Raw genomic sequence first — 25,293 nt, 5'->3', positions numbered from 1 at the left:
CAATCAGATATATTGAAGGCAGCAAGCACTAGAGATAATCAGATGGCAGGAGGCAAGTGTAAGAACAGAAGCAACAGAAACCAAGGTTACTTGGCTATTTTCTTCTCAAACCCACAGACTTGAGCAGGCCTGTTTCTAACACAGCTGGAAGTGCAGAGTACCACTAGTGACTCTAAAGGCTCACACGAGGTTTTTGGTGTTGGGGATGAACTCAAGCCTGCATATGCTAAGCAGCTCCTTTACTACAGACTTTCTCCTGCCTCATAACTTTTAGAATATTCCAAAAATGAAGTAGTTACTAAGAGAAACTTTAAATATAGATTTCCAAGTCTTACAAATGCAGGAAATTCTACCATTCAAAAGGCAGAATAGGGCTGGTGAGATGGCTCAGTGGTTAAGAGCACCGACTGCTCTTCTGAAGGTCCTGAGTTTAAATCCCAGCAACCACATGGTGGCTTACAACCATTTGTAATGAGATCTGATGCCCTCTTCTGGAGTGTCTGAAGACAGCTACAGTGTACTTAGATATAGTAATAAATAAATTTTAAAAAAGAGAGACATTGTTAAAAAAAAAAAAAAAAGGCCAAATAAAGAATACTGCAAGGTTGAAAACCAACTTGGCCTATACTGTGATTACTTCAGGTAAACCAGTAATGGTGAGGCCCTGTCTCAAAAATCATTTTTAAAATTTTTCCTAAGAATCACACAAGTAATAATTGTTAAAAACAAATAAACAAAAACCTTGGCAAGTCTAACACCAAAGTAATAGCAAATTCCCTCTAAATATGAGAGATGGTTTCAGTTTTCAATCTGGATGACTAGCTTGTGTCAAGTTGACAAAAGCCCAGCCAACATAAGTATTTGTTGGAGCTCTTTAAATTAATAATGTTTCTTTAAGAGAAATTTTAGCAAGCTATTATGTCACATATCTATGTTTTCCTATGTGTGTTGCAGCAAACCATGAAACTTCAGTATTTTTTGACATGCAACTCTATAGAAAGGAATGTGGACTTTAAAAATACAGTGCACATAAATTAAGTTAAAACTATATAAAAAATAACTGCAAAAAAACGAGAACTTTCGTTTTCATTTTATAAAGCTAGCAAAAGAAGTATGAGCTAGAAGAAATGGCTGATAATTTAGAGACAGATAATGATTTATCAAATTAGGTGACAGATTTCAGCTTCCTGCTGTGTTCGTTTGCTTTCAGTCCAGTCTTCCAGTTAAACTAATGTGCTCTATGGCTGTTAAGACACCAGCTATTCTGTGTGGTGGCACATGCCTTTAATCCCAGCACTGGGAGACAGGGGCAGGCAGGTCATGTGAGACCAAGGCCAGTCTGGTTTGCATAGTTACCAGCTAGCCAGGGCTACACTGCCAAGACGCTGTCTCCAAACCAACCAGCAGTTCTTGGCTGCAGGGTCCTGTGACATTTTGTTTTGGGGAATGAGGTTTAAGCAGATACATATGTAAGCTCTATCTCAGCTGATTTATAAAAATGTTTCGGGATATCCTGTAAAGTGACAATGAAAGCCAAAAAACATCTATAATATTTTTGTTGAATGCTGTAACCTGTATAGTCAATTGGAATCTTAGAGAGAAGAGTCTAAGATCACAGGGTTTGTTCAGATTAAAAAAAAAAGTATTCTATCTCTTATCACCTTATTCTTTGTAGGCAGACTCTCTCACTGAACTTAGAGCTTGTCTTTCAGCTAGACTGACTGACCAGTAAACAAGCCCTTGAGTCCACGTCCTTCTGTACCCTACCCCATACCAATTATGTAAATGTGCTATTATATCTGTCAGGATTCCAAATTCAGTTCCTCATACATGCATAGTAAACATTTACCCAACTTCGCTATCTCCCCAGCTTGCTCACTCACTTGTACTAATCTGGTTAATCTTTGGGATATACCTAAATTATAAAACTGAGCCATGAGCAGTTGTCCATGCCTGTAATCCCAGCACTGTTAGCTTATAGGTGATTTGCTCCTCCCAGGAACCTAGCATCAGTTTATGTCATCACCCTTGTTATTATTTGCTACCCCTAGGTGTGGCCTACAAAAAGACTGCTCTTCACCCCAGCAACCTCCCCTCTTCTCCCTTTCTGTCCTTCTGTCTGCCCCTTCTCTGTCCTCATGGCTCTGCTCCCATTTGTCTGTCTCTGCCCCTTCACCAGGTCCTTACTCTTCCCCCAAACAAACTTCCCTTATGCCAGGTCTGAGACTTGGCGTGATTTCTCAGGGAGATTCCTTGGCATGGGCCAGCCATGTTCCCCCTACCCACAGCTGCATTATATATATTTCATAGCAAGCACTTAGGTAACTGGGGCAGTAAGGTTGTGAGTTCAGGGCCAGCATATCAAGACCCTTGCTTTTTCTTAAAGCAACAACTCCTCTTTTTAAAAGCAAAGCAAAACTCAGTATTCCTATTCAATCCCTCATAAACTTACTGATTCCTTCACAGTAAACAAGGAAGACAAAGGCACCTGGGCATGGTGGTGTTTGAATAATGCCCCCCTTAGGTCATGTTTGAATACTTGGTCACCAGTTGGTGGAACTGACTGTGAAGGATTAGGTGTGATCTTTTATAAATTGCCTTGGTCATGGTGTTTGCCACTGCAACAGAAAAGTAACTAGGACAGCAGCAATGCCAATATTCCCAGCTACTGAGAAGACTGAGGCTGGAGGATCGCTTTAGTATAAAAGATTGCCTGAGCAACATACCAAGACAGTCCCCTCTTCCACAAATGACCTCACGACGACGTATAAACAATTCCCTCTATCATTCTGGGCCCTGCTCATATCACTCTAGCCACAAGTTAAACACTCACACACAGGGAACTTTTCCTCAATGACACTCATTTCTTTCAGGTTGATTCTCTAATATGATCTTCAGCTCTCTTTCATTCACCTTGCTTACTTCTGTCTTCAAAGTTCTTATTCATCTAAAAAATATCTTCAGTGTTTTAAGCACATCATTAATAAAGAATGATGTCAAAACTGAACTTTGAGATGTACTCTAGTCATCTTGAACTTCAGTTTCTGTTCTCAGGCTTTTGTACTTGCTTAATAAAAACAGTATCAAATCAATAGTTATCAGGCCTATTCTAAGTTACTATTGCATTCTCCGAACTTTAACACTCTTCCCTCTCTTCTTACAAACCCACAAAGTACATTTTATGTTCTCAGTATATTTCATGGAAATCTTTGAATACACCTACAGGAAAGAATAAGCACCGCCCCCCCTTCAATAACTTAAAAGCAAATGTCAAAACAATGGTATGGTGGTCAGAACAGCTGAAAGTTCATATCTTGATCTAGAAATATGAGGCAGAAAGAACACAAAAGTAAAGCCCAGTCATTCTAAAAAATTATTTATGCAAAATTCTATTTTCCCTCCATATACTGTTTCTACCTATGACACTTCTGCAAATTTAGTATGTAAGTCTGACTTTAATTAATATATATATATATATATATATATATACACATATATGTATATATATATATATATTAATGTTCAATGTAACATTCAAACAATTTTACAGATACCTATAACATTTTATACAACCAACAAATATGTTGAATGACAGAAACCTGAAAATGATAAGCAAAGTATACCAAATTTAAACCTAAGCTATATTTATAAATTCCTAGAAAAAATATTAATAATCTAGTGTTCTTATCAACAATTCACTGTTTATTTTGAACACTCACTATTAATATTACTCATACTTTTCTTTCTGAACACTTCACATTTTTTAGAAATAAGTTAACTGCTTCTTAAAATGTCCATTAGCTATACATACTGCAACCCTGAAAAGTCTCTCTTCCCATCTCATAACTTACTACTGCTAACTAGTGATCTATTCTTTTTTAATTAATCTTTCTTTTAAAAGAAGGTATTAACTCCAGAACTGTTTCCTATTTCCCCTCAAGTTTTTATTTATTAGAGAAATGTTTTATTTGGATAGTCAAACCTATTAATTTTCCCTCTTTTTCACTTTATAGCTTTGGTGTCATATTTAGAAAATGTATTTCCTTACTTCCAAACAATATTTTCCTTGACCAACAGCAACATGACATAAATGACAAATGGGTGTGTGGACAACTTGGAGGACTCAATCTGTCCTTCCACCACATGGGGTCAGGACTGAACTTAGGTTGCCAGCCTTTGTAGCAAGAATCTATGGAGTAAAGCCATTTCACTGACAACCTATGTATGTATTGTAACCTTTGGACCTAATGTCAGTTCACAGTGAACAGACTAAAAAACTCATATATACAACCAAAGTATTTAAAAAAAAAAAAAAAAAGGACAGCTTTACCAGTAAAAACTATCTAGTCAATTACTTACTTGCAATGCCAAATGCACATCCAATCTCCAAAGTTCAGATCTGTTTTATCTGGATTTTCATCTTCAGTTTGCTTTCTTGACTTAATATTACACCAAAGCTGCAAACAGCTGGAACCAGTTAAAAGACGATTACCTAAAGAAATATACATATATATGAACAGCATTTATTATGTAAGTTGTTAACACTGAGATAAGACTCAATAATTTCTTGTAATACTATAGAGTACCTAAAAAAGAAACTGCAAAAGAATAATTTGGGGTTGGCTAGATGGCTCACTGGGTAAATGCATTTGCTTCCAAGTCTAAAGACCTGAGTTCTATTCTCAGAATCTTCATGATGGAAAGATAGAACCAACTCCTCCAAACTGTCCTCTGATCCCCATATATGACCCATAGCATGTACACACCCATACATACGTACACATAAATAAGAAATGTAATCTTGATAAAGACAATGAACGATAAATATATATATATATATATATATATATATATATATATATATATATAAAACAAAAAAATAATTTAAGAGCTTGGATCTGTCACCATCCCACTACAATAGGGAATGGCCCCATGAATCTGTACTCTTCCCTTGAGGAGTCTAACCAGACAATGGTAGCTGGGGCAGGGCCAATGAGGAACCACTCCTGCCTGACTACAGATTTTCATTCCTGAGAGAGAAAAGATGCTTTATTTTGTGTTATAATCACTGGGAGAGAGCCCATACTCTTGGAAATAATCCCTCACTCAGTATGCTGTATGAAACTCTAATAAAATGCAATGAGGAAGGAAGGAAAGAAGGAAAGAAGGAAGGAAAGAGGAAGGGGGGAAGAAAAGGAGGAAGGAAGGTGGGAAGAAAGTAGGGAGGGGAGTGAGAGGAAAAAGAGGAAGACGAGAAAGGGGAAGTGAAAAAAAAGAAAGGAAACAGAAAAAAGAGAAAAAAAGTATTAGTCTAGAAAAAAGCACAAACTTTAGGACAGGAATTTAGAAACCCATGTATTTATTAACTCACTTAGCCATGCAAATTGGATTTAGTTGGACAATCTTTGAATTTCAGTTTTCTTATAAATTCAGAGCATTTTAGAGTTGTAAGGATTAACTGAAACTTGTACAAAGTCTGTACAAGGACCCCTGCAAAATAATTTTCATATACCTTAGAAGAATGGGATATGGTTGTCTTCTCTCCTGAATACCTGGACTCCTACCTTCTTTTGAACAAAGAATGAAACAACCACACCAAAACAATCCCTTGGATAAAGAAAGGTCAGGCTTTTGGAGTATTTGTAGCTTAAATTTTCACTTTCAAATTTTAACAGCAATGTAATTACACAACGCTGCTGTAGAGACCACATGAGAGACAGACCACATGAAGAACAAAGATAATACACTAAAATTAGCCAAAGGTTCAGTTATGCAAAGTCTTTTTTGGATCCTCTACATGCTACTTAAAGTAATAATATAGATAAGAGATACACATCCCCACATAACCCTACAGCAACTCTGACCCACAAGACATAAGCAGAAAAATTAATGCTGCTTTATGCTATAAAATATTTATTTTTATTTTGTATGTGCACTTGTCTGCATGTATGTCTGTGCACATCCTTTAGAATGGTGTTACAGATGCTTATGGGCCACCATGTGGGTGCTGGGAATAGAACTGGGATCATCTGGAGAACAAGCAGATCTCTTAACTGGTAGGCATCTCTCCAGCCTTGCCAGCCCTACATCATGTATTTTTAATGCAAATACACAGCATAATACAGAATCTTGTCTCAGAATTAATTTAATCTTTTCTGTCCTAATTGTTAAAAATCTATCAAAAAGTCAGGTCAACGAAATCTTATTTTCCAGAGAGAAGTATCTTTTCCCAAAAGTAATAGGTATTCTGTATATCATTTATCATGTCCTATCATTTACTAGAGCTTGTATTTGCCTCCATTTCAATATAAATTATAAAAGGGCACAATCTGTCTTATTTACTTCTGTAGTCACCACTGTCACATAGATAAAATACAGAAGAGTAATTAAATTAACTAGTTAAATGACATTTGTTCCAGTTATTCTTGTTAATTTCCTTACCTGCGGGATCCCAGGTTATATTATGTGCTATTGAGTCCAGAAAAAATTGGCCACTTTTCTGCCACTGACTATAAAATTCCTAAAAGCAGAAAAAAGTCATTTAGCTAATTATGATTAGCATTTTTTAATAAAATGAACATGTCGCATTTACTGTGCTCATAATAATGCAGTTGTTTTTAGGAACAAACCAATTATGTCAGGAGAAATATGCGTTACATCAGCACTTTCCAACCTGTGGGTTACAACCATCAAGAAACACATTATTTCAGATCATCTTTGGAACTAAGACACTGCTCAGCAGCAAAACTACAGTTATGAAGTAGCAACAAAAATGATTTTTATAGATAGGGGTTACCACAACATAAAGAACTGTATCAAAGGGTCACAGTATTAGGAAGGTTGAGAATCACTGAATTAGATAATAATGACTATTTTTTAAAAAGGCTATTCAGACTACCTGCTGCTGGGGTCTAAAAGTCTTAGTAGAAATAACCAGTAAACATATATTTTTATACCAAACATTGCTTACATTATTTGTATTTTATTAAAGTCTAAAATTTAACTTTAAGTGTGTATATTAGGATCAATTAATTTAAATATCCTTCTCAATCTTTCATCTCTAAGATACATTACTTCCTTAATATAAAACTTTCCCGCCGGGCGTGGTGGCGCGCACCTTTAATCCCAGCACTTGGGAGGCAGAGGCAGGCAGATTTCTGAGTTCGAGGCCAGCCTGGTCTACAGAGTGAGTTCCAGGACAGCCAGGGCTGAGACAAGACAACTGGGAGCACAGCTAATCTGGACTCACAGTAAGTTCTGTGCTTGTCTTGTGCTATGTGACAAGATTCTGTTTCAAAAAGACCAATAAAGTGTAAGGAGAATGGGATGGAGAAGAGGTAATTCATGAGACAGCACTGACTCAAGTAAAAGCAGTCTCAAAATGATCAGAAGTTATATAAGGGTATTTCCACCATTAAAACACCACTTAGTTATCTATATTTCTGATCTTTAATTTATCATCCTTGTAACAACTCTATTAAGAATGAACAAATCCCAGTTAATTTTAAAGTTGAGCAAAGAGGGTTATAAGGCAGTCTCTATTAAAATCACATAGGAGCCCAGTTTGGTGGCAAAATCCCAGCACTCCTGAGGCAGAGCAGACAGATCTCTGAGCTCCAGCCCAGTCTAGTCTACATAGTGAGTTCCAGGACAGCCAGGGCTAAACAGAGAAGCCCTATCTTGAAAAAAAAAGAAAAAAAATTAAGTTCACATAAGTAAAAACAACAGGAACAGACAGCAGTTCTACAATTTCTAACCCTATCCCACCACTTCCCTACGCTTATGCTTTCATGTGGCTTAGGAGTCACTGGTTTAATCTTCACGGGGACTACAAAGACATGGAAAAGAATACGACCTGTTATACTAAAGAGCACTAAACACATGAAATCTAAGTACATACTCCCAATATTTATAAACTATTAGTTAACAAACTTTCTAATTTCTTATATACTTTCCTTATAAAGAACAGGATTTATTCATCTGACAGCAACTATATTACATAATATAATAAAAGCAAAAAAGAAAGTCCTAGAAATGTTGTAATACTGAAAAGAAATCATGTAACTGTATGAATAAACATATGAAAAGGCAGAAAACTTAAGAGTGCTGTATAGACCAAATAATAAGGTGCCACTCGGCTCAACAATGGTGTCTGACAGTAGCAATAAAGTAACTTCCAAACTTTAAGTTATTGACACTTTTTATGTTATCAAATAAAACTGTTAGAAGAAAAACAAAACACTTTATGATATTTTCTTGACAAAATTTAGTCTAATTCAATTCTAATAAAAATTAAATTATATTTTAATATGAAAATTGAACTTAACATGTGTCTTCAATTATAGCCTGTAACTTATACTAGCATGGTCATTTTGATTCTTTTGTACTAGACCTATTTCAATTCCTAAAAGAAAAATAATAAAATACTGACCAAGTTTTTCCCTTTTTTCGGCAAACTGACTGGTTCAAAAACACAGATAACATTCCCATAGGATGCTGCAATCTTTTAAAAAGAAAAACAAATATAAATTTAAAATACTTATAGATCAAAAGAACAAATGAAATAACTATTGCAGTTACATTTAAAATATTCAAATATATGATTTCACCCATCAGTATTTAAGAATGTTAATTTGGAAGACATCACATGGTATTAGAATCCCAGCACTGCTACCTTTTTTAGGTATACTCAGAGACTTCTCTATCTGCATTTATAATACACATAACACTATCTTTTGAATAGTCCTATGGTCAAGAAATGAAAAGAACAGTCATAAAATGCTTAACACGTAATAAATAATGTACACTATAATAATGACAACTATTTCCCTCACAGAGGAAGTATGCAAATACAATCTTTGCCAAATACAAAATCTGACATGAATTTAAAATAAGTTTTAAGGTTATCTATCTTTGGAGTGCCTAATTCTCCCAACAAATAATTTAACTTCACAAAAATAAAACAAGACTTATTCTTTACAAATACAATGAGTACAATTCTTAACATTTATGTTTTTGATATTTCTTCCTTTTTCATTTTTTATTTTGTGGAGGGCAAGAACACGTAATTTGAACCCAGGTCTCTATATAAGTATCCTGAAAATGAGCTACATATTTAATTCCTTTTTAAGTTTACTCTTTAAGTCAGCAACTACAATGAACCTATCAAAATATCAGAAATCAACTAGACATAATGGCAAAACCCTGCCAGCTCAGAATTTAGAAGAATAAGGGAAAAGAATCATAGATCAGCCTTAAATACACAGTTAAGACCCTATCTCAAAAACAAAAGTTAAACCAAACAGATAACAAAAAGTAAATAAATAAATAAGGTAGTCAGCTAGGCATGGTGGAGGCAGGCTGATCTCTGTGAGCTCAAGGCCAATCTGGTCTACATAGTTCCAAGCCAGCCAAATTTAAAAAAAAAAAAAAAAATGTAGAGTTAAATAAAAGAACAATATGTTCTAATGGAAAGAAAGAGATGAGGATATTCCATATACAAAAATTCAAAGTAAGTATGTTAAATGAACTGAGTTTATAGAATACAGAAAACAGCTGCACTGTGTGGAGCTAGGAAATACTGGGCTTGAATATGAGTTTTGAAAATTAAGTATTTACAGGTGACTCATGACCAACTTAGCTAGAAGTGTACCAGAATGATGAACATAAGACTAAAAGATAGGTCTAAGCCATATTATACAATGATTCATGCCATTGTGAACAATTTGAATTTTTCCAAGCTGAAAAACAACAAGAAATATACAGGTACAGTTTCTCAGACTAATTAGGTGGTTATACAAAGGAAAAAATGTTAATGAGAAACATTGCTGACATCAAATAGTGTTCTCTTTCTTAAAGACAGTCAGAAGTACCTTAGTACCAGACCATAAAATTTTCTTCCTGATACTTTATAGACCTATTCACTTATCCTTAAGCAACCCTGTGGTCCCCTATTCCTAGGAGGCCACCAGATGGATGTCAAATTTAGTCCAGATCCAAGATGGGCTCAGCATACTACAGCACAGAACTCCTGAACTCAAGAAACCCTCCTGCTTAGGTCTCCAGAGTAGCTGGGACTACAGATATGTGCCATCTTGCCCGGCTTCCTGATACTTTAAGGAAAAAAGGCTTTGACCATAGCACTACCTATTAATAAGAAAACTTATCTTTTATTAATTTGATCATAAAACCAAATTACTTCCTTCTAACCTAGATAATTGTATAATTTAGTGAAGCTTCATGAAAAGCTTTCGCTGGAAGCTATCACATTTCCAACATGAATCTGGATGATATTTAAGTAAGTTTTTAATAATAACAAACGATTACAGAACTAAAGAGCTAGAAGAGCAAACACTAAAACCATGACAAAAAATAAATCCTCACAGTTTTAGACTCCTAAAGAGAAGAACATGTCAAGGTCTAAACAAGAGGCAGGTATATGAGAGATAGTTGCAACTACATTGAAAAGAAGACCTATAAAGTGACAAAAGACAATGGAAGCACAACAAATAGATAAAGACTGAAATAGAAACACCTTTTATCAATAGTATCATAAAGTACCTAACATGGTGATGTATGCCTTTAATCCCAGCACTTAAGGAGGCAAAGGCAGATAATCTGTGAGCTCAAGGCCACCTGGTCTACAAAGCAAGTTCCAAGTTAACCAGATCCTGTCTCAAAAACCAAATAACTAGGCCTACTCGGCTATACTTACTTGGTGCTATTTTTAGGAATGTATGTTGCCTAGTATGACTCCAAGCAGAATACTCCACACAGATATAGTTAAACTGATCAACAAGAACTATGCTGTGTGTATTTGCTGTTATTTTGTTTTTTCTATTTATTTACTGAATTATTATTTATTCAATTTACTATTTTTACTTTTCATATACAGTCCTAACAGTTTTTAATTCCATATTTTAGTTTATGAACCCTTTCTATGTTTTCTAGAAGTTACTAGAATAAAATCTACCTACAAATAATGACTACCAAATGATCTGTCTTTTGATAATGCTATTTCCATTTTAAGGAAGCTAACATCTCAAAAGATTTTAGTTTTATATCAATTTTGTATTCCAATGTCAAAACAATAAGCTTTAGGTATGTTTATAAATAATAAGTATTATGCTTCTATCTCATTTAGTAAAGATTATACTACATCTTAAAATTACACAAAAATGGAGTTCCTAAACGGGTATAATGGTTTATGCCTATAATCTCAACATTCAAGAGACAGACAATAGGACTACAGTAAATTCAAGGCCAGCCTGGGCTGCACTGTGATTTCTAGGACAAACTAGGTTACAGTGTGACCTTGTCTCAAAAATCAAACCCAGGTGAAGAGATGGCTCAACAATTAAGAGTTCTTGCTACTTTTGTAAAGGACCTATGTCTGCTTCCCAGAATCCAGGTCAGGCAGCTCACAACCACCTGTGAAGTCCAGGTCCAGGTGATCCAAACCCTCTTCTGACATCCATGGTGTGTCCCACCCCTACCCCCACCCCCAACCCCAGAGTCTTCATAAATACACTCAGGCATACACAGAAAATAAAAATAAATTTTAAAACAATAACAAATCACCACCAGAATTCCTGACCTTCTCCAAAATTCATCTTGGAGAGCCAAAGGAATGTGCAGCTTTGTCCTTAGAAGGGTCTTAGTTGAATAGGAGATAGATATTTCAGAGAGTATTCTGACAAAAAGCTACATGTTACCACAAGATTACCTTGCCTTGTTGCATTGAACAGTCTACACATCCCACTTGAATATTTCCATGCTTAGCGCCTGGGATGATCTGTAATCTTTCAAAATTACTTCCCAGTATTACAATGTCACATCCAGATGCATAGGCCTAAAAAGGTAAAATAAAGAAGATAAACATTTCAAAACATATATATACAAAACTGGTATTACACATTGTTTAAAACATAAATTTTAACTGCTTCTGAGACAGCCTTTATTAGAACTATTTTCTTTCCTTCCTATATATAACTCAACTACAAACCAACCCCATCTGAAATTCATCATATGCATTTCTTTCATCTTCATTGAATGTCCTCATCCCTGTTTGTAACAAAATCATCTGTTGTCCTACTGTTAAAAATCCAATTGTTTAAATCCCTGTCTGTTTTCATATCAAAAAAAAAAAAAAAAAGACTGCTGAAGAAGTTTACTGAATCAAGTTATAATAACTGCTTAAATTTTAGTTTCCTACTACACTTGCAATGAAGTCCCTAACTCCTTCCTTACCATGAAAACACCCTACGTGATTATCCTTCTATAAATCCATCTCAGGCACTTCTGCCTGTTTCCTTCCCTTGCCTTTCCTTGCTCTTCCTTCTGTTCTTTACTCCATTTAAAATCAAACATATCTAACACTATACAATCCAAAGATGCACTAATTTGAATGTTCTTCTGTCCTTCTTAGGAAGGACAATCTGACCATAAACGTGCTTAGTCTTTAGAGCAGTTGATTCCATCCTAGGCTCTCTCTTTTACTTACATATTCTCATGTATTTTCTACCCTACCTCTCTAGTTGCCTGGGAATGCAATGACAAAGAATATCAGAAATAAAGAACTAGGCTGCAGTTTAAAAATAATAGCATTGGGGCCAGGTGGTGGTGACACATACATTTAATCCCAGCACTTGGGAGGCAGAGGCAGAATCTCAGTGAGTTTGAGGTCAGCTTGATCAACATTTTGAGTTCCAGGCCAGTCAGGACTATATAAAAAGACCTTGACTCAAAAATAAGTAATTAATTACAGGAGGAACAGCTAATATGACTAGAGATGTCTACTCTAAGGCTTTAGGGATGAGGAGTAGATAAATATTAAGATCTTTTCCACAAAAGCAGGAGTTGAAAAGTTGTTTGAATAAGTCTGCCAAAATATTTGGATGTAAGAGAGAGAAAGTGTTTAGGATTCCTACTGTGCAAATTGCAAATATTATAGATATACCTCAAGTTTAAGAAGGCAGTTCTACAGGAAAACGGGCAATAGACTAGAGACATTTATTAAAATACCCAAAGAGGTCACACTTATCTTAACTTGCCTTCTGCTCTGGCAGCATTAAACTGAAGATACGCATGACTGCATTCAAGGACATAGGTTAAAGGGCTATTTCATTGAGGTAGTAGAGATAAAGACAAATGAAGAGGTCTGAAAACTTTTTAGGAGGTAGTCTCTACAGGACTTAAAAAACAAAGTTGGAGGAGGTGCTGATGATTCTACCAAGCCTCAAGCTTAGAAAACCAGCTACGGCTGGGTGGCAGTGGCACACACCTTCAGTCCCAGCACTGATCTGAGTCTGAAGCCAGCTTGGTCTCAAAAAAAGAAGAGAGAGAGAGAGAGAGAGAGAGAGAGAGAGAGAGAGAGAGAGAGAGAGAGAGAGAGAGAGAGAGAGAAGAAAAAGACAGACAGAACTTGCACTATTTTCAAAAGATAATTGATATAGGGAAACAAACCAAACAAAGTGGGAAGGAAAGGTTGTAAGATGTACCAATAGGAGAAACTGAGTCTAAACAATGAATTTGAGTATTTGTGAAACCTTTAAGTGAAAAATCCAAGCATCATTTAAATGTATCAGTATGGAATTCTAAGACAAGTTTCTTACCACTGAAGGTAATATACTCAGGAAGTGTATACAGAATGGAAGACCAAGGCCAAATTATCACCCTAAAAGAACACTTACAGAGAACACTGAATGAGTAGAAAAAAGAAGAGACGAAAAGAGGAGGAAGGGGAAAAGGGGGAAAAAGAATGAGTTATAACTAAGCTAAGGAAAACAAGAGAACAGTGAACTGACAAATGTAAAGAGAAAGCAACATAAAGAAAACATTGTTTACTCTGATGTGATTTTGGTCTACCAGAAAATATTGTTTTGTTTTGGATTTTTTTTTTTTTTTTTTCCGAGACAGGGTTTCTCTGTATAGCTCTGGCTGTCCTGGAACTCACTTTGTAGACCAGGCTGGCCTGAAACCCAGAAATCCGCCTGCCTCTGCCTCCCGAGTGCTGGGATTAAAGGCATGAGCCACCATGCCCGGCTGAAAATATTGTTTGTTTGGTTTTTTTTAAAAGATTTATTTATTTATTTATTATATGTAAGTACACTGTAGCTGTCTTCAGACACTCCAGAAGAGAGAGTCAGATCTTGTTAAGGATGGTTGTGAGCCACCATGTGGTTGCTGGGATTTGAACTCTGCACCTTTGGAAGAGCAGTCGGGTGCTCTTACCGGCTGAGCCATCTCACCAGCCCCGAAAATATTGTTTTTTTAAGATGAAAGTTTTAAGCATGTCTTAGAAACTCCAAGAAAAAGAGGTAGACAATAAAGGACCAAGGTTCCACACAGAACTTGAAAAAAAGATAAAATCAGGAGCACTGAGAAAGAATTTAACCTAGGACACTTAGGACAGAGTACATCATTCATTGTATAGAGACAAAAATGAAATAAAATAGTAAAATAAAATAAAAATTCCAGGTGGATGTTTATATGAGTAACAGAATGTTGGGGTCGGAGGTTTCAGAACCTGAGATAAAACAAATGAACAGATGGGTGGGTGGATTCTTGGGAAGCTTTTCAGTCCCATATAAAGTTGGCAAGTGTGACTGCATTTTCCAGTTTTATTTATATTATCTAGGAGTGCTCAGGAGCCAACCAAGAGCAGAGGAACAAACAAAGAACAAAGAAAAGATGAAGCGTATTGGATTTGGTTAGACTCAAGAAAACAAGAAAGTTCAAGAAAGTTAAAAAAATAATGTTGTCAGCCAGGCTTGGTGGCACACGCCTTTAATCCCAGCACTTGGGAGGCAGAGGCAGGTGGATTTCTGAGTTCGAGGCCAGCGTGGTCTACAGAGTGAGTTCCAGGATAGCCAGGGCTACATAGAGAAACCCTGTCTCAAAAAAAAACCAAAAAAACAAAAACAAAAAAAAAGTTGTCAACAAGGATTATTATTAAATTAACTCATGTCAAATTACCTAAATTATAAGATGTAGATATCTAAAAATAACCATGCTAAATAATAAGGACAAGGCTGAAGGTCTAGTTTTCACATTTTTTAGCACAAATGAACTCCACAATCACAAGTCAAGTGCTATGTAATATAAGAGCAGAGAGAGTAATCAGAGGTAATGCATGCCCTTGCATGCAAGAAGTCCTGGTTTCATTCTCTAGCATTAATCTTGCTCACATACATATATACCTACTTTAAGTTCTAGGCACAAAATAAGTGGATGTCATTTCTCAAAGAAAAAGTACATTAATTCTGTTGCTGCTATGTTTTCCAATTTTTGTGGAAAGTGGAAACAATGCCATGTTTAATTTGGAGATAGTTTTTTGTTTTGTACTTTTTAAGACTTTTATTTTGTTTTGTTTTCTAAGACAGAGTTTCTCTATATAGCCTTGCAACTCACTCTGTAGACCAGGCTGGCCTTCAACTCGACCTGTCTCTATCCCCCAAGTGTTCTGGTTAAAAGTGCGCTAGCACTGACTGGCTTGTTCTTCGTTTTTTTTTTTTTTTTTTTTTTTTTTTTTTTTTTTTTTTTTTTTTTTTTTTTTTTTTTTTTTTGTATATAAATTTATATAAAGTCTATTCTAACACTGTGTTGGGTAATCAAATACAGTGTCACAAAATATTCGTATATTACAATCGGTATACCAACTACTTCTGTTAGAGCTATACCCAAGTCAGGAGAATGGTATATATAATAATCCCAGCACTTGGGTAACTGAGGCTAGAGGTAAGCCTGTGCTATATAGCAAAGTCCTGTCTCAAAAAGGAAAACAAACAAACAAACCCACAAATACGAACCAATGAAGGTCCTCAGCTGAAAGCCTTCCCAACAGGCACAGGTAACATTAAGTTACTAATTCTATGAGAATACAGGATGCAACTCACAGGAAGGACTAAGTCCTGTACACTTAGGAAGCTTCAATCACAAAAACATTCAAACCTTCGAAGTCTGACAAGTAATCTGGAATATTCTACATTTCAAAACTATATCCAACATTGTAAAAAATCACTCTTCTAATTTGGAAATTGGTTTCTCTAATATGCTTGGAGTTCGTTTTCATGAACCTTTTATTTTAATCAATCCTTAACAGGTAAATGCTTAAAAAAAATTCTTAGACCATGTTCTGGTTAAATGATTATGTTGTAATCAATACTTATTGTCCCTTTTGTAAACATAAGATTGACAATTAGTATAAATTTTAATGATTTTTATTAAGTATACTTATTCCTAAAAAATCACAGTAGCTGATAAAAAAATAAAACTTTAAAACAAAGCCCCACTTATTTATAACAGTTTTCTCTTCCTTCAGATAGGTACAAAGCAAACTTTCCCCTTCTATAATCTCCCACCCACAAACACTAGTAAACCTACATAAACCTACATAAACACACACACACACACACCATTCATAAAATGTTTCTATCTTCCCAATACAGCAATCATACTACCATTGATAAAGCATCCCTAAAATAAAACAAAGAATGACTTACTATCACAGAGAGTTGGGAATAAGAAAACACTTAGTCTCCCTACCAAACCCTCTATAGAACCATAGTTGCAGTTTTCAATTTATAATCTAGATCCCCTTTGCTATGAGCAGTGTCTATTAAAGAATGCCTGATGCTATAAAATATTTGCTTTCGCTCCATCGAATAAGACAATCCTAAATATTAGCACAATCTTTCTGTCTCTTGAAAATTAATGTCCTTGAATCAGCAAGATAGCCCAGAGAGTAAAGGTACTTGCTACCACACCTGATGACCTAAGTTCAATCCCCAGAACTCTTGAGTTCAATTATCAAGAACAAAGAGAACAATTTCCCACAAATTGTCCTTAGACTACAATACATGTGCCACATATATACATAAGTAAAATGAAACAAAATTTTAAAAACTTTAACTTCCTTCGAATTTCTTTTAAAACACATTGTCAGCACTAAGTATGGATGAATTACAAAAGGAAAAGTATTTTATTTTATTGTATGTCAGTATTCTACAGAAAATATTAGGACATCTAGATTCCAATTAATGGTGTCTCTTTTTAAATCACAGTGTCTTGTAAACAGCATTTTCTCCCTCCAAAAATCAAAAGCTACTAATAGGTCAAGATTAGAAAACTCACACAAAAGCACAAAAAGAATGAGGTAAGCATGACTGTAAACAAGGAAAAGTCTTGGCCCGATGTACCCAGTGTACCAGCTGTTTTTGTGTCAACTTGACACAGGCTGAAGTTATCACAGAGAAAGGAGCTTCAGTTGAGGAAGTGCTTCTCCATGAGAGCCAGCTGTGGGGCATTTTCTCAATTAGTGATCAAGGGGAGAGGGCCCATGGCTGGTAGTCTTGGGTTGTATAAGAAAGCAAGCTGAGCAAGCCAGAGAAGCCATCCAGTAACATCCCTCCATGGCCTCTGCATCAGCTCCTGCTTCCTGACCTGCTTGAGTTCCAGTCCCGACTTCCTTTAGTGATGAGGAGCAATGTGGAAATGTAAGCTGAGTAAATAAACCCTTTCCTCCCCAACTTGCTTCTTGGTCATGTTTGTACAGGAATAGAAACCCTGACTAAGACAAATTGGTACCAGGAGTGGGGTATTCCTGTGACAACCTGACCATGTTTTGGGGAGGACTGTGTAAAGACTTTGGAACTTTTGGGCTAGAAGATACATTAGGTGTTAAATACTCCGTAAAATGTTGTGTAGGAGTTTGGAAGATAATGTTGAGAACAGTGCAGAAGATGGAGGCCTGGCTTGTGAAATTTCAGAGGGAAGATTAAAGACTCTTTTCAGGGCTGGTGCTATTTTGATTGTGAAAACTGGTTTTAATTAGCCAGGACTGAAGGATCAGCTGTGATTTAAAAGATACCAGAACCACTAAAGAGAAAACTTTGCATTACTGGGACTACTGATGCTGATTAGCTGGAGCTAAGAAATTAGCAGGGATTTAGAAGAGACCAGCATCATTGAGGTGACATCTTCTGGGAAGTGTTTTCTGAGAGGACAGAGGCTGTGTTCCAGAGATAGCCAAGGTTGTACCTTGTGCTGCAGCTGGACTTGGTAATGTGTACGACTCACCAGGTGGTACTGGTTTTTAAGGCATGAAGGGGTCATGAAGCAGCTAAGGCTGCACTGTGAGAGGCCGAAGAAGGCTACTGCTGAAGGTGCAGCCTCAGTTGCCACTGATGGCCCAGGACTGAAGGGGTCATGCAAAGGATTTGAGGCTTGGCACCATGAAGAGAGCCTATGAGAGGCTATTGCTGAAGCCTCCTTACAGTGGAAGGCAGCAGTGTTTTGGAGATGCCAGTACCATGAGATGACCACCAAGAACAGCAGCAGCAGTGGAGTACAGGCAGCTGGAGCCTAGAAAATAAGGTGTGAGCTATAAAGGGCAGAGCTGGAGAGGTGACCCTTGGAGGAGCTTAGAAGATCATGAGTGGATCCCAGACATTGGACAGTTGGAATTTAATTTTACTTTTGATTGTGACTGTGCCCTGATATTTTTCCCCTTTGAAGGAAGAAAATATTTTAGTGGAGCCCACATTTAAAAGACTTTGAATTTTAAAAGATACTGGATATTTTAAAGAGATTGAACTTTTAATATGTAAAGACTGTGGGACTTTTAAAGTTATTTGGATCTTGGTGATGAATAAGAAAGTAAGGGTTGAGGTTTAATAGTGATGTGTTTGTGTGTCAGTTGACAAAGGGTCAATTGTACTCTCTGGTTTTGTGTGTCAACTTGACACAGGCTGGAGTTATCACAGAGAAAAGAGCTTCAGTTGGGGAAATGCCTCCATGAGATCCAGCTGTGGGGCATTTTCTCAATTAGTGATCAAGTGGGGAGGTCCCCTTGTGGGTGGTGACATCCCTGGACTGGTAGTCTTGGGTTCTATAAGAGAGCAGGCTGACCAAGCCAGGGGAAGCAAGCCAGTAAGTAACATCCCTTCATGGCCTCTGCATCAGCTCCTGCTCCCTGACCTGCTTGAGTTCCAGTCCTGACTTCCTTTAGTGATGAACAGCAATGTGGAAATTTAAGCTGAATAAAACCCTTTCCTCCCCAACTTGCTTCTTGGTCATGGAGTTTGTGCAAGAATAGAAACCCTGACTAAGTCCCAAATATACCAAATATATTTGGGATATATACGATACCCAAAGTCTCCTCTAATTCCTCACTTTATGTTGATGATAAAATGTGTAACAAATAAACTATGATAAAATTTCAACAACTTTTAGTAAAAGTATTGTATTGAGAATCAAATCTAAATTATGAAAGCAATTATTAACTGCACTGCAATAAGCTTCTGTACCCACTCATCAAATCAACCACTATTTATAAAGTACTTTCTAATACAAAGTAATATGAATTAGACACAATGAATTTTAACCTTATTAAGAGTTGACATTTCATAAAACACCAGAGTTAGTTCCACTAAAAGATGATTTTAAAAATTTAGATGTTAATGAAGAACTTGCTCAAAAAAATAAAAAAACCAACTAATGACCTATGGCCCCAGCTAGTCAGCAAATAGATAGTGTGCGTGTGTGTGTACATGCATGTGTGTGATAGTGTGTGTGTGTGTGTGTACATGCATGTGTGTCTGTGTGCTGGAGTCCTGGGCAGTGTGGCAAGGCCCTGCCTCAAAAGAAAAAAATGAAAGCAGTGTTGAGGATAGAGTTCAGTAATAGAAAGCTTCCATAGCATGTAAGCAGATGCATAAGTCCCACTGGCTTGATCCTTAGAATAAAAACAAAAGCAGGCAAACAAACCACAAAGCAACCTAACTATAAAGAACCATGCTTAAAACCAAACCAGGGTATGACTCAACTACTAAGTATCACTATCACCTCAGTAACTAACTGTCTAGGCACTCATAATGAAGCCACCGGGGCCACTCAAGCAAAGCAAGACTGCTTCATAATGAAATAAACGATTCAGAAAGCACGAGTCACATGGTCATTGCCCACTAGAAGCTTTCTAAGGGCAAACCCAAACTGGTGTGATGGCACTTGACATAATAGGAAAAAAATGGAATGTTTTGATATGCTAACCTATATTAGTAATTGTGCATTTTAAGACATGAAAATTGTCATTCAAATTCAATTTGGAATCTGTCAAAACTTTAAGCAGGAACAAGAGTCTTGATCTTGGAAATCCTTCAACACAAGTACTATTTGCAAATGTGTAAAGGGAAGAGCTGCAAACACAGACTCATCTTCAGAGAAATCATGAAGCACCACAAAGGATGAAAGAATCTCAAGTCCATACTTCAGGTATAGCTGCAACATAAAGATTTTTATTCTTTATACACTATGTATCATTAATGTCACTTTTGCAGAAAAAAAAAAATTCAAAAGCTAGGGGCAGGTGGAGCTTGGTGAAATGCTTGACTAGAATGAATGCCAGAGACCTGATTTGATCCTCAGTGCCATCATTGACACTCACACAAAAAAGGCTAAACACATATCTCAAGGAAGGAACAACAGACTGTTCATAAATATGGAGGAGAAAATGGGCAATTTCAAGACAAAGAAATATAAGCTGCACCCATTTATTCAGGAAAGTAAGGGCAAGAAACTTGCTGACATGGAACTCGAGAAGGCTGCGGGAGGAAAAAGCAGGACCATAATCTTTAAACTGTCGCCAAAATTAAAGGAACCTGGGATCTTTATACCAAACTAATGTAGTTATAATATGTGTTTAGGTATCTAATGTATAGATAAATGTGTGTATAACTTATTTGATTATATGCTTATCTAGAAGCAATCTGCAACTGGCTTAGAGGAAGGTCATCACAGCTTGATTTAGGAAAAACTGACTTTAAAAACAGAAGTGGGCAACAAGTTACATGCTAGTATATGGTTACTATTTGACCTTTGGCTCCTGAAAACTAGCATGAAAGCAATTTGCCAAGGTTTTATAGACTAATGCATGTAGATGTATAGACGGGCTGTCAATTTATACATGCTTTGAAGTACCCACACTGCCTATGTGCATTCAGAATGCCTTTTAAAAGAGTTCTTAGCATTTATTTGCCTTGGAGAAAGCTCTCATTAAGCTTAGGGGATGGCAGAAAATGACAATACATCATTATCCTAGAATCTCTCACCCGGAAGACATTCAGTGAAGCCTCATTGGCAATACTTTCTTCCTTAAGGAGAGATAGCAATGTCCAACTATGGGGTGACAAATGCTACAACGGATCTCCTCCCCTCACTTCCCCTGAGAATTTCAGACAAGGCAAACATCAAGAATTAGAATCTTGACAAGTGCTAGTGTCATGTGCCACTCCATTGGGAAGTCACAGGCTAGCATAACTATAAAAGTACAGTCTAAGCACTAAACGCCTAAAGCACACTAAATGCTGAGTATTACTTATTCTAACGAAAGTCTGAGTCTCTCTCTCTCTCTCAAACACACACACACAAAGAGAGAGAGAGAGAGAAAGAGAGAGAGAGAGAGAGAGAGAGAGAAATTAAGATCTCTAAGTCTGGGGCATGTTAAGCTGTTTGTGTTTTAGTTGTACAAAATTAAATTTTACATTTAATACAAAAGTTGTAGCTAAACACATCAGCATTATAAATATGTTCAGATTAGAGGTCTTAAGTCCTCTACTGACTTGTGACTTAAAATTATTAGAAAAGCTAAACTAAGATGGAAAAGCGTCATTAAACCCGTGAAGGCAGATATGTGAGACTTTTTTCTAACAGCTGGAAATAGAATACAAAAGAAAAGCAAGTCACATTGGCTAAATCTTAACTTGCCCTTAGCCAACAGGAGAGAGGCTGAAGATGCAAAGGTGACACCCTCAGGAATTACCTCGAACAAAACTTTTCAAGGACTACAAGGCCATTGCCAATGTAACTCAAAGGACGTTAGGAACGAATGGAGACTATTTGCTTGGCAAAGTTTCTCATCGGTGAACTTTTAAGGAAAAATAAACTGAAGGGCGCCGTTTTCATTATATTGTCATTTAAACTAGCTTAATAATCAGTAACCGTTTTAAGACACCCACTCTTTTAACTACAAAGACTTGACCTTAGAACCTTGACCTGAAAAAAAAAAAAAAAAAAAAAAGAAGCTGTAGCAGCAAATCCGAACTATTGACTCTAAATTAATTCGACATTCCAGGCCCATGCAGCGGGAAAACCATCACCGATCCCCCGGAGCACCAAGTCGCGATTCTTCTAACATTACGGAGGAACTACTTCGGCCCCAAGGAATCAGTCTAACATTTCCTTTTCTTTATTTTTATTTTTTGTTTGTTTGTTTTTTGTTTTAAAGCCCCAACCCGCGCTGCCCGGAGCGGAGGCCGTGCGGCCTCTCCCGCGCTCACCGTGAAGCGCTGCTCGCCGACGCTGCCCACGGCGAAGCAGTGGTCGCCGGGGTTCACCGCGCCGGTCAGCACCTGGTGCAGGTTCATGGCGGCGTCCTAGTCCCGCAGCAGCCGCCGCCGCGGCCAGCTCATGCCCGCGCTCGGCCGTCTCCCTGCGCCTTCCCCCTAGGGGCGGCGGCCGCTCCTCCGCGGCGGTGCCAGGCGCCCGAAGCCGCAGACGCTCGGTCGGGGCCCGCGGCTCATCCCGAGCCCGGGCGGCCAAGGCCTGAGGGGGGCGGGCCGGGCCGGGCCGGGCCGGGGAGCGAGTGAGGGCGTCGCGCTCGCTCGGCACCTGTCACGGCCGCCCAGGTAAAAGCCGGCGGGAGTCCGCTCACCGGGGCGCGGCCCGCGGGGACCGAGCCGTCCAGACGCGCTCCTCCCGAGCCGGGTCAGCGGGCCGCACAGCCCGCGAGGCGCGGCAGCACGCACGACCCCACACCAGAGCGGCCGCAGCCCAGCCGCGGTCCCGCCGCCCTCCGCAGCTGCCACCGCTCGCTACGCGGCTCCGGCCCTGGCGCCGAAGTATCGCGAGACTTCCTTCACGGCTCCCGAGTGGCCAGCGGGATACGCGGCAGCAACGCCTTTTCTAGTCGAGAGTGAGCCAATCCCGAGGCGTGGACGTACCTAGAGCTCCGCCCCTTCCTGAAGAAAAGCCAATCTCTTTGAGGCGTGTGGAGGAGCTCGGGCTCAGTTCGAGCCTAGTGTAAACACAGTAAAGACCCAAGAGTTATCTAAAAGTAACCGAGCTGTGCTTCGGGTAAGGGATCAACCTAACAGGACAGAAAGTTCAACTGTGAGGAGTTGCAGGGCCCTTACTCCTGGTATGACTACAAGTCCCAAGATGCACCGCTCCCCCCACCGACGCCCCAGGGAATCTGTTAAAGTGGTCCTAGAAACCTCTCTTTTAGCCTTGTCGCGGTTATCTCTGCGCATTTCCAACTCACTAAATAAGGTAATTTAGAAAGGTTTAGGCTCTTCGATAATAGTAATGTTGCATTTTTAATATAAACAACATAGATTTGAAAATAGTGCTCATGATAATGACCCACCAGTCCTACTTTGTTTTGGAAAAAGAACCCAAGAATCTCAAAATGAATTGTCAGGTACCAGTGGTGAGATCCAGTTCCCATGTTTTGATACTACTTTCGTCTTGTTATTAACAAAAATCTGCTCAAATGATTTCCCGGCTTAGGGACGGGCGGTTCTATTCCTCTCTGTCTCAAATGTTTGGCACAGGCTTAGTGCAAAGTGTTCAAGAAAGTTTCAAATAGATGACTATAACTATGAACTTTGTTGCAATAGTATTGCAGAGGTGAGAAGGGTCAGAAGAGACACAGCCCCGGTGCTGACACCCTCAGCCTCCTAAGGAGCTTGCCTAGATTAGAAACTTCAATTCAGGCCAAACCGGAATTTGGAGCTTGGGTGCAGAAAAGAATTTCAGGATTATCCTGTTTATGAAGTGCAGGTGGGGTTTAATAAAAAAAAAAAAAATTAATATAGGCTTAAGTGTGAACGTTAATAGAGCAGCATGGACTAAAGAAAGAGAACCAGTCTCAAAACTAAATAAATCAAGAAACTTAAGAGCTAATATTTTGGTGACAAATACTAGTATCCGTTTATCTCCTTTTCCTAAGACATTTGCAATATACATTTACTTTGTTTTGCAATTAAAAAATACCCAAGGCCAGGCACATACCTTTAGTCCCAGAACTCCAGAGGCAGAGGCAGAGGCAGAGGCAGAGGTAGAGGGTAGGTGGATCTCCGAGTTCTAGGCCACCTTGGTCTACAGAGTGAGTTCTAGGACAGTCGGCTATACAAGGAAACCCTATCTCAAAAAACAAGTCAAACAAAAAAATAAAAAGATTCTAAGTCCCATCTCCCCTTTTAAAATAGAAAGGTGGAAATGGGTTCAAAATTCCAGTCTTTTCGTAAGTGGACAACACTAGGCCAGGCATGGAGCAACATACATGTAATTCTAGAACTTGGAGGGTGGAGGCAGGACATTCAGGAGTGCCTTGGCTACATAGAAAGCTTGAGGCTGGGCAGCCGTGGCTACATGAGACCTCTTTTCGAAAGAAGACAAGAGACAAAATGTAACATATTTTGTTGAAGTTTGTGAAGTCTAAGTTGGCTTTTTCTAATTGACTCTGTGGTCTCCCACATGCTAAGCAAGCACCCAACTACTGAGCTACAGTGCAGTTCCTAGGAATCGCCTGGGAGACATATCTCTGGGTATGTCAGTAAGGGCGTTTCCTGAGGCATTTCACAGAGGAAGGAAAACCCATGAGATGTGGACAGAGCCACACCATGGGTCCAGACTAAATATGATGGAGAAGGAAGAGAAGCAGCAATATTTACCTCTGTCTCTTGACACCAGCCATGCGATTCTCCCTTCCCGCCTGATGGACTAACTGTATCCCCTCAAATATCGAAACAAACACCCACCAAGCCTTTCCTCTTTACTACACTTTTGCCACGTGTTTTGTGCCAGTAATGAGAAAAGTAATGAGTACAGTCACCAAGCATGCTTGAATTTGTTTTCTAATTATCACTTCAAATTTTATTTAAAGCAACTTTAAGTTAACTCTGGGAGAGAAGTATACATGAAGATGAAGTCAGGGCCCGGAGCAGGCTAGTGTGCTTTTACAGACTTTAGCCTGAAATTTGAATGGTTTTGTGTGGGTTGTGCATCAATTCTGTGGCTGCCCCACGGTCATCATATCTCTTGTGCCTAGTTTTTGTTCTGAGGCACATTCAAGGTGATACAATAAATAGAAACTACATGAGTTGGTAGATATGAAACTGGACACAAAGTCCTGATTCACATAGTAACTAGCTATATGACTTTGGGTATGTTTATTAACTCTGAAGATCCATTCCTCATCTATAAAAATGTGATGCTTAATTTGATTATCAGCAG

General features: G+C 38.1%; 1 protein-coding gene across 4 annotated transcripts in view; it reads right to left on the bottom strand.

The window, feature by feature from the left end:
• Dmxl1 (Dmx like 1) overlaps positions 1-22,868 on the bottom strand; it is a 141,631-nt gene extending 118,763 nt beyond the window's left edge. For all 4 annotated transcript variants that reach the window (XM_029547072.1, XM_029547073.1, XM_029547074.1 and 1 more), the window contains exons 1-5: positions 22,335-22,868; positions 11,726-11,851; positions 8,432-8,503; positions 6,442-6,520; positions 4,360-4,492 (exon numbers count right to left, since the gene is read on the bottom strand). In XM_029547072.1, coding sequence (XP_029402932.1) covers positions 4,360-4,492; positions 6,442-6,520; positions 8,432-8,503; positions 11,726-11,851; positions 22,335-22,421 — 497 coding nt within the window. In that variant the 5' untranslated portion in view covers positions 22,422-22,868. The remainder of the gene's footprint in view (positions 1-4,359; positions 4,493-6,441; positions 6,521-8,431; positions 8,504-11,725; positions 11,852-22,334) is intronic.
• Positions 22,869-25,293: the final 2,425 nt, after the last annotated feature.

The sequence above is a fragment of the Mus pahari genome, chromosome 15 (assembly GCF_900095145.1).
Source record: "Mus pahari chromosome 15, PAHARI_EIJ_v1.1, whole genome shotgun sequence".
Taxonomy (NCBI): domain Eukaryota; kingdom Metazoa; phylum Chordata; class Mammalia; order Rodentia; family Muridae; genus Mus; species Mus pahari.
The sequence above is the reverse complement of the archived record's forward strand: the minus strand, read 5'-3'. Positions and strand labels throughout refer to the sequence as shown.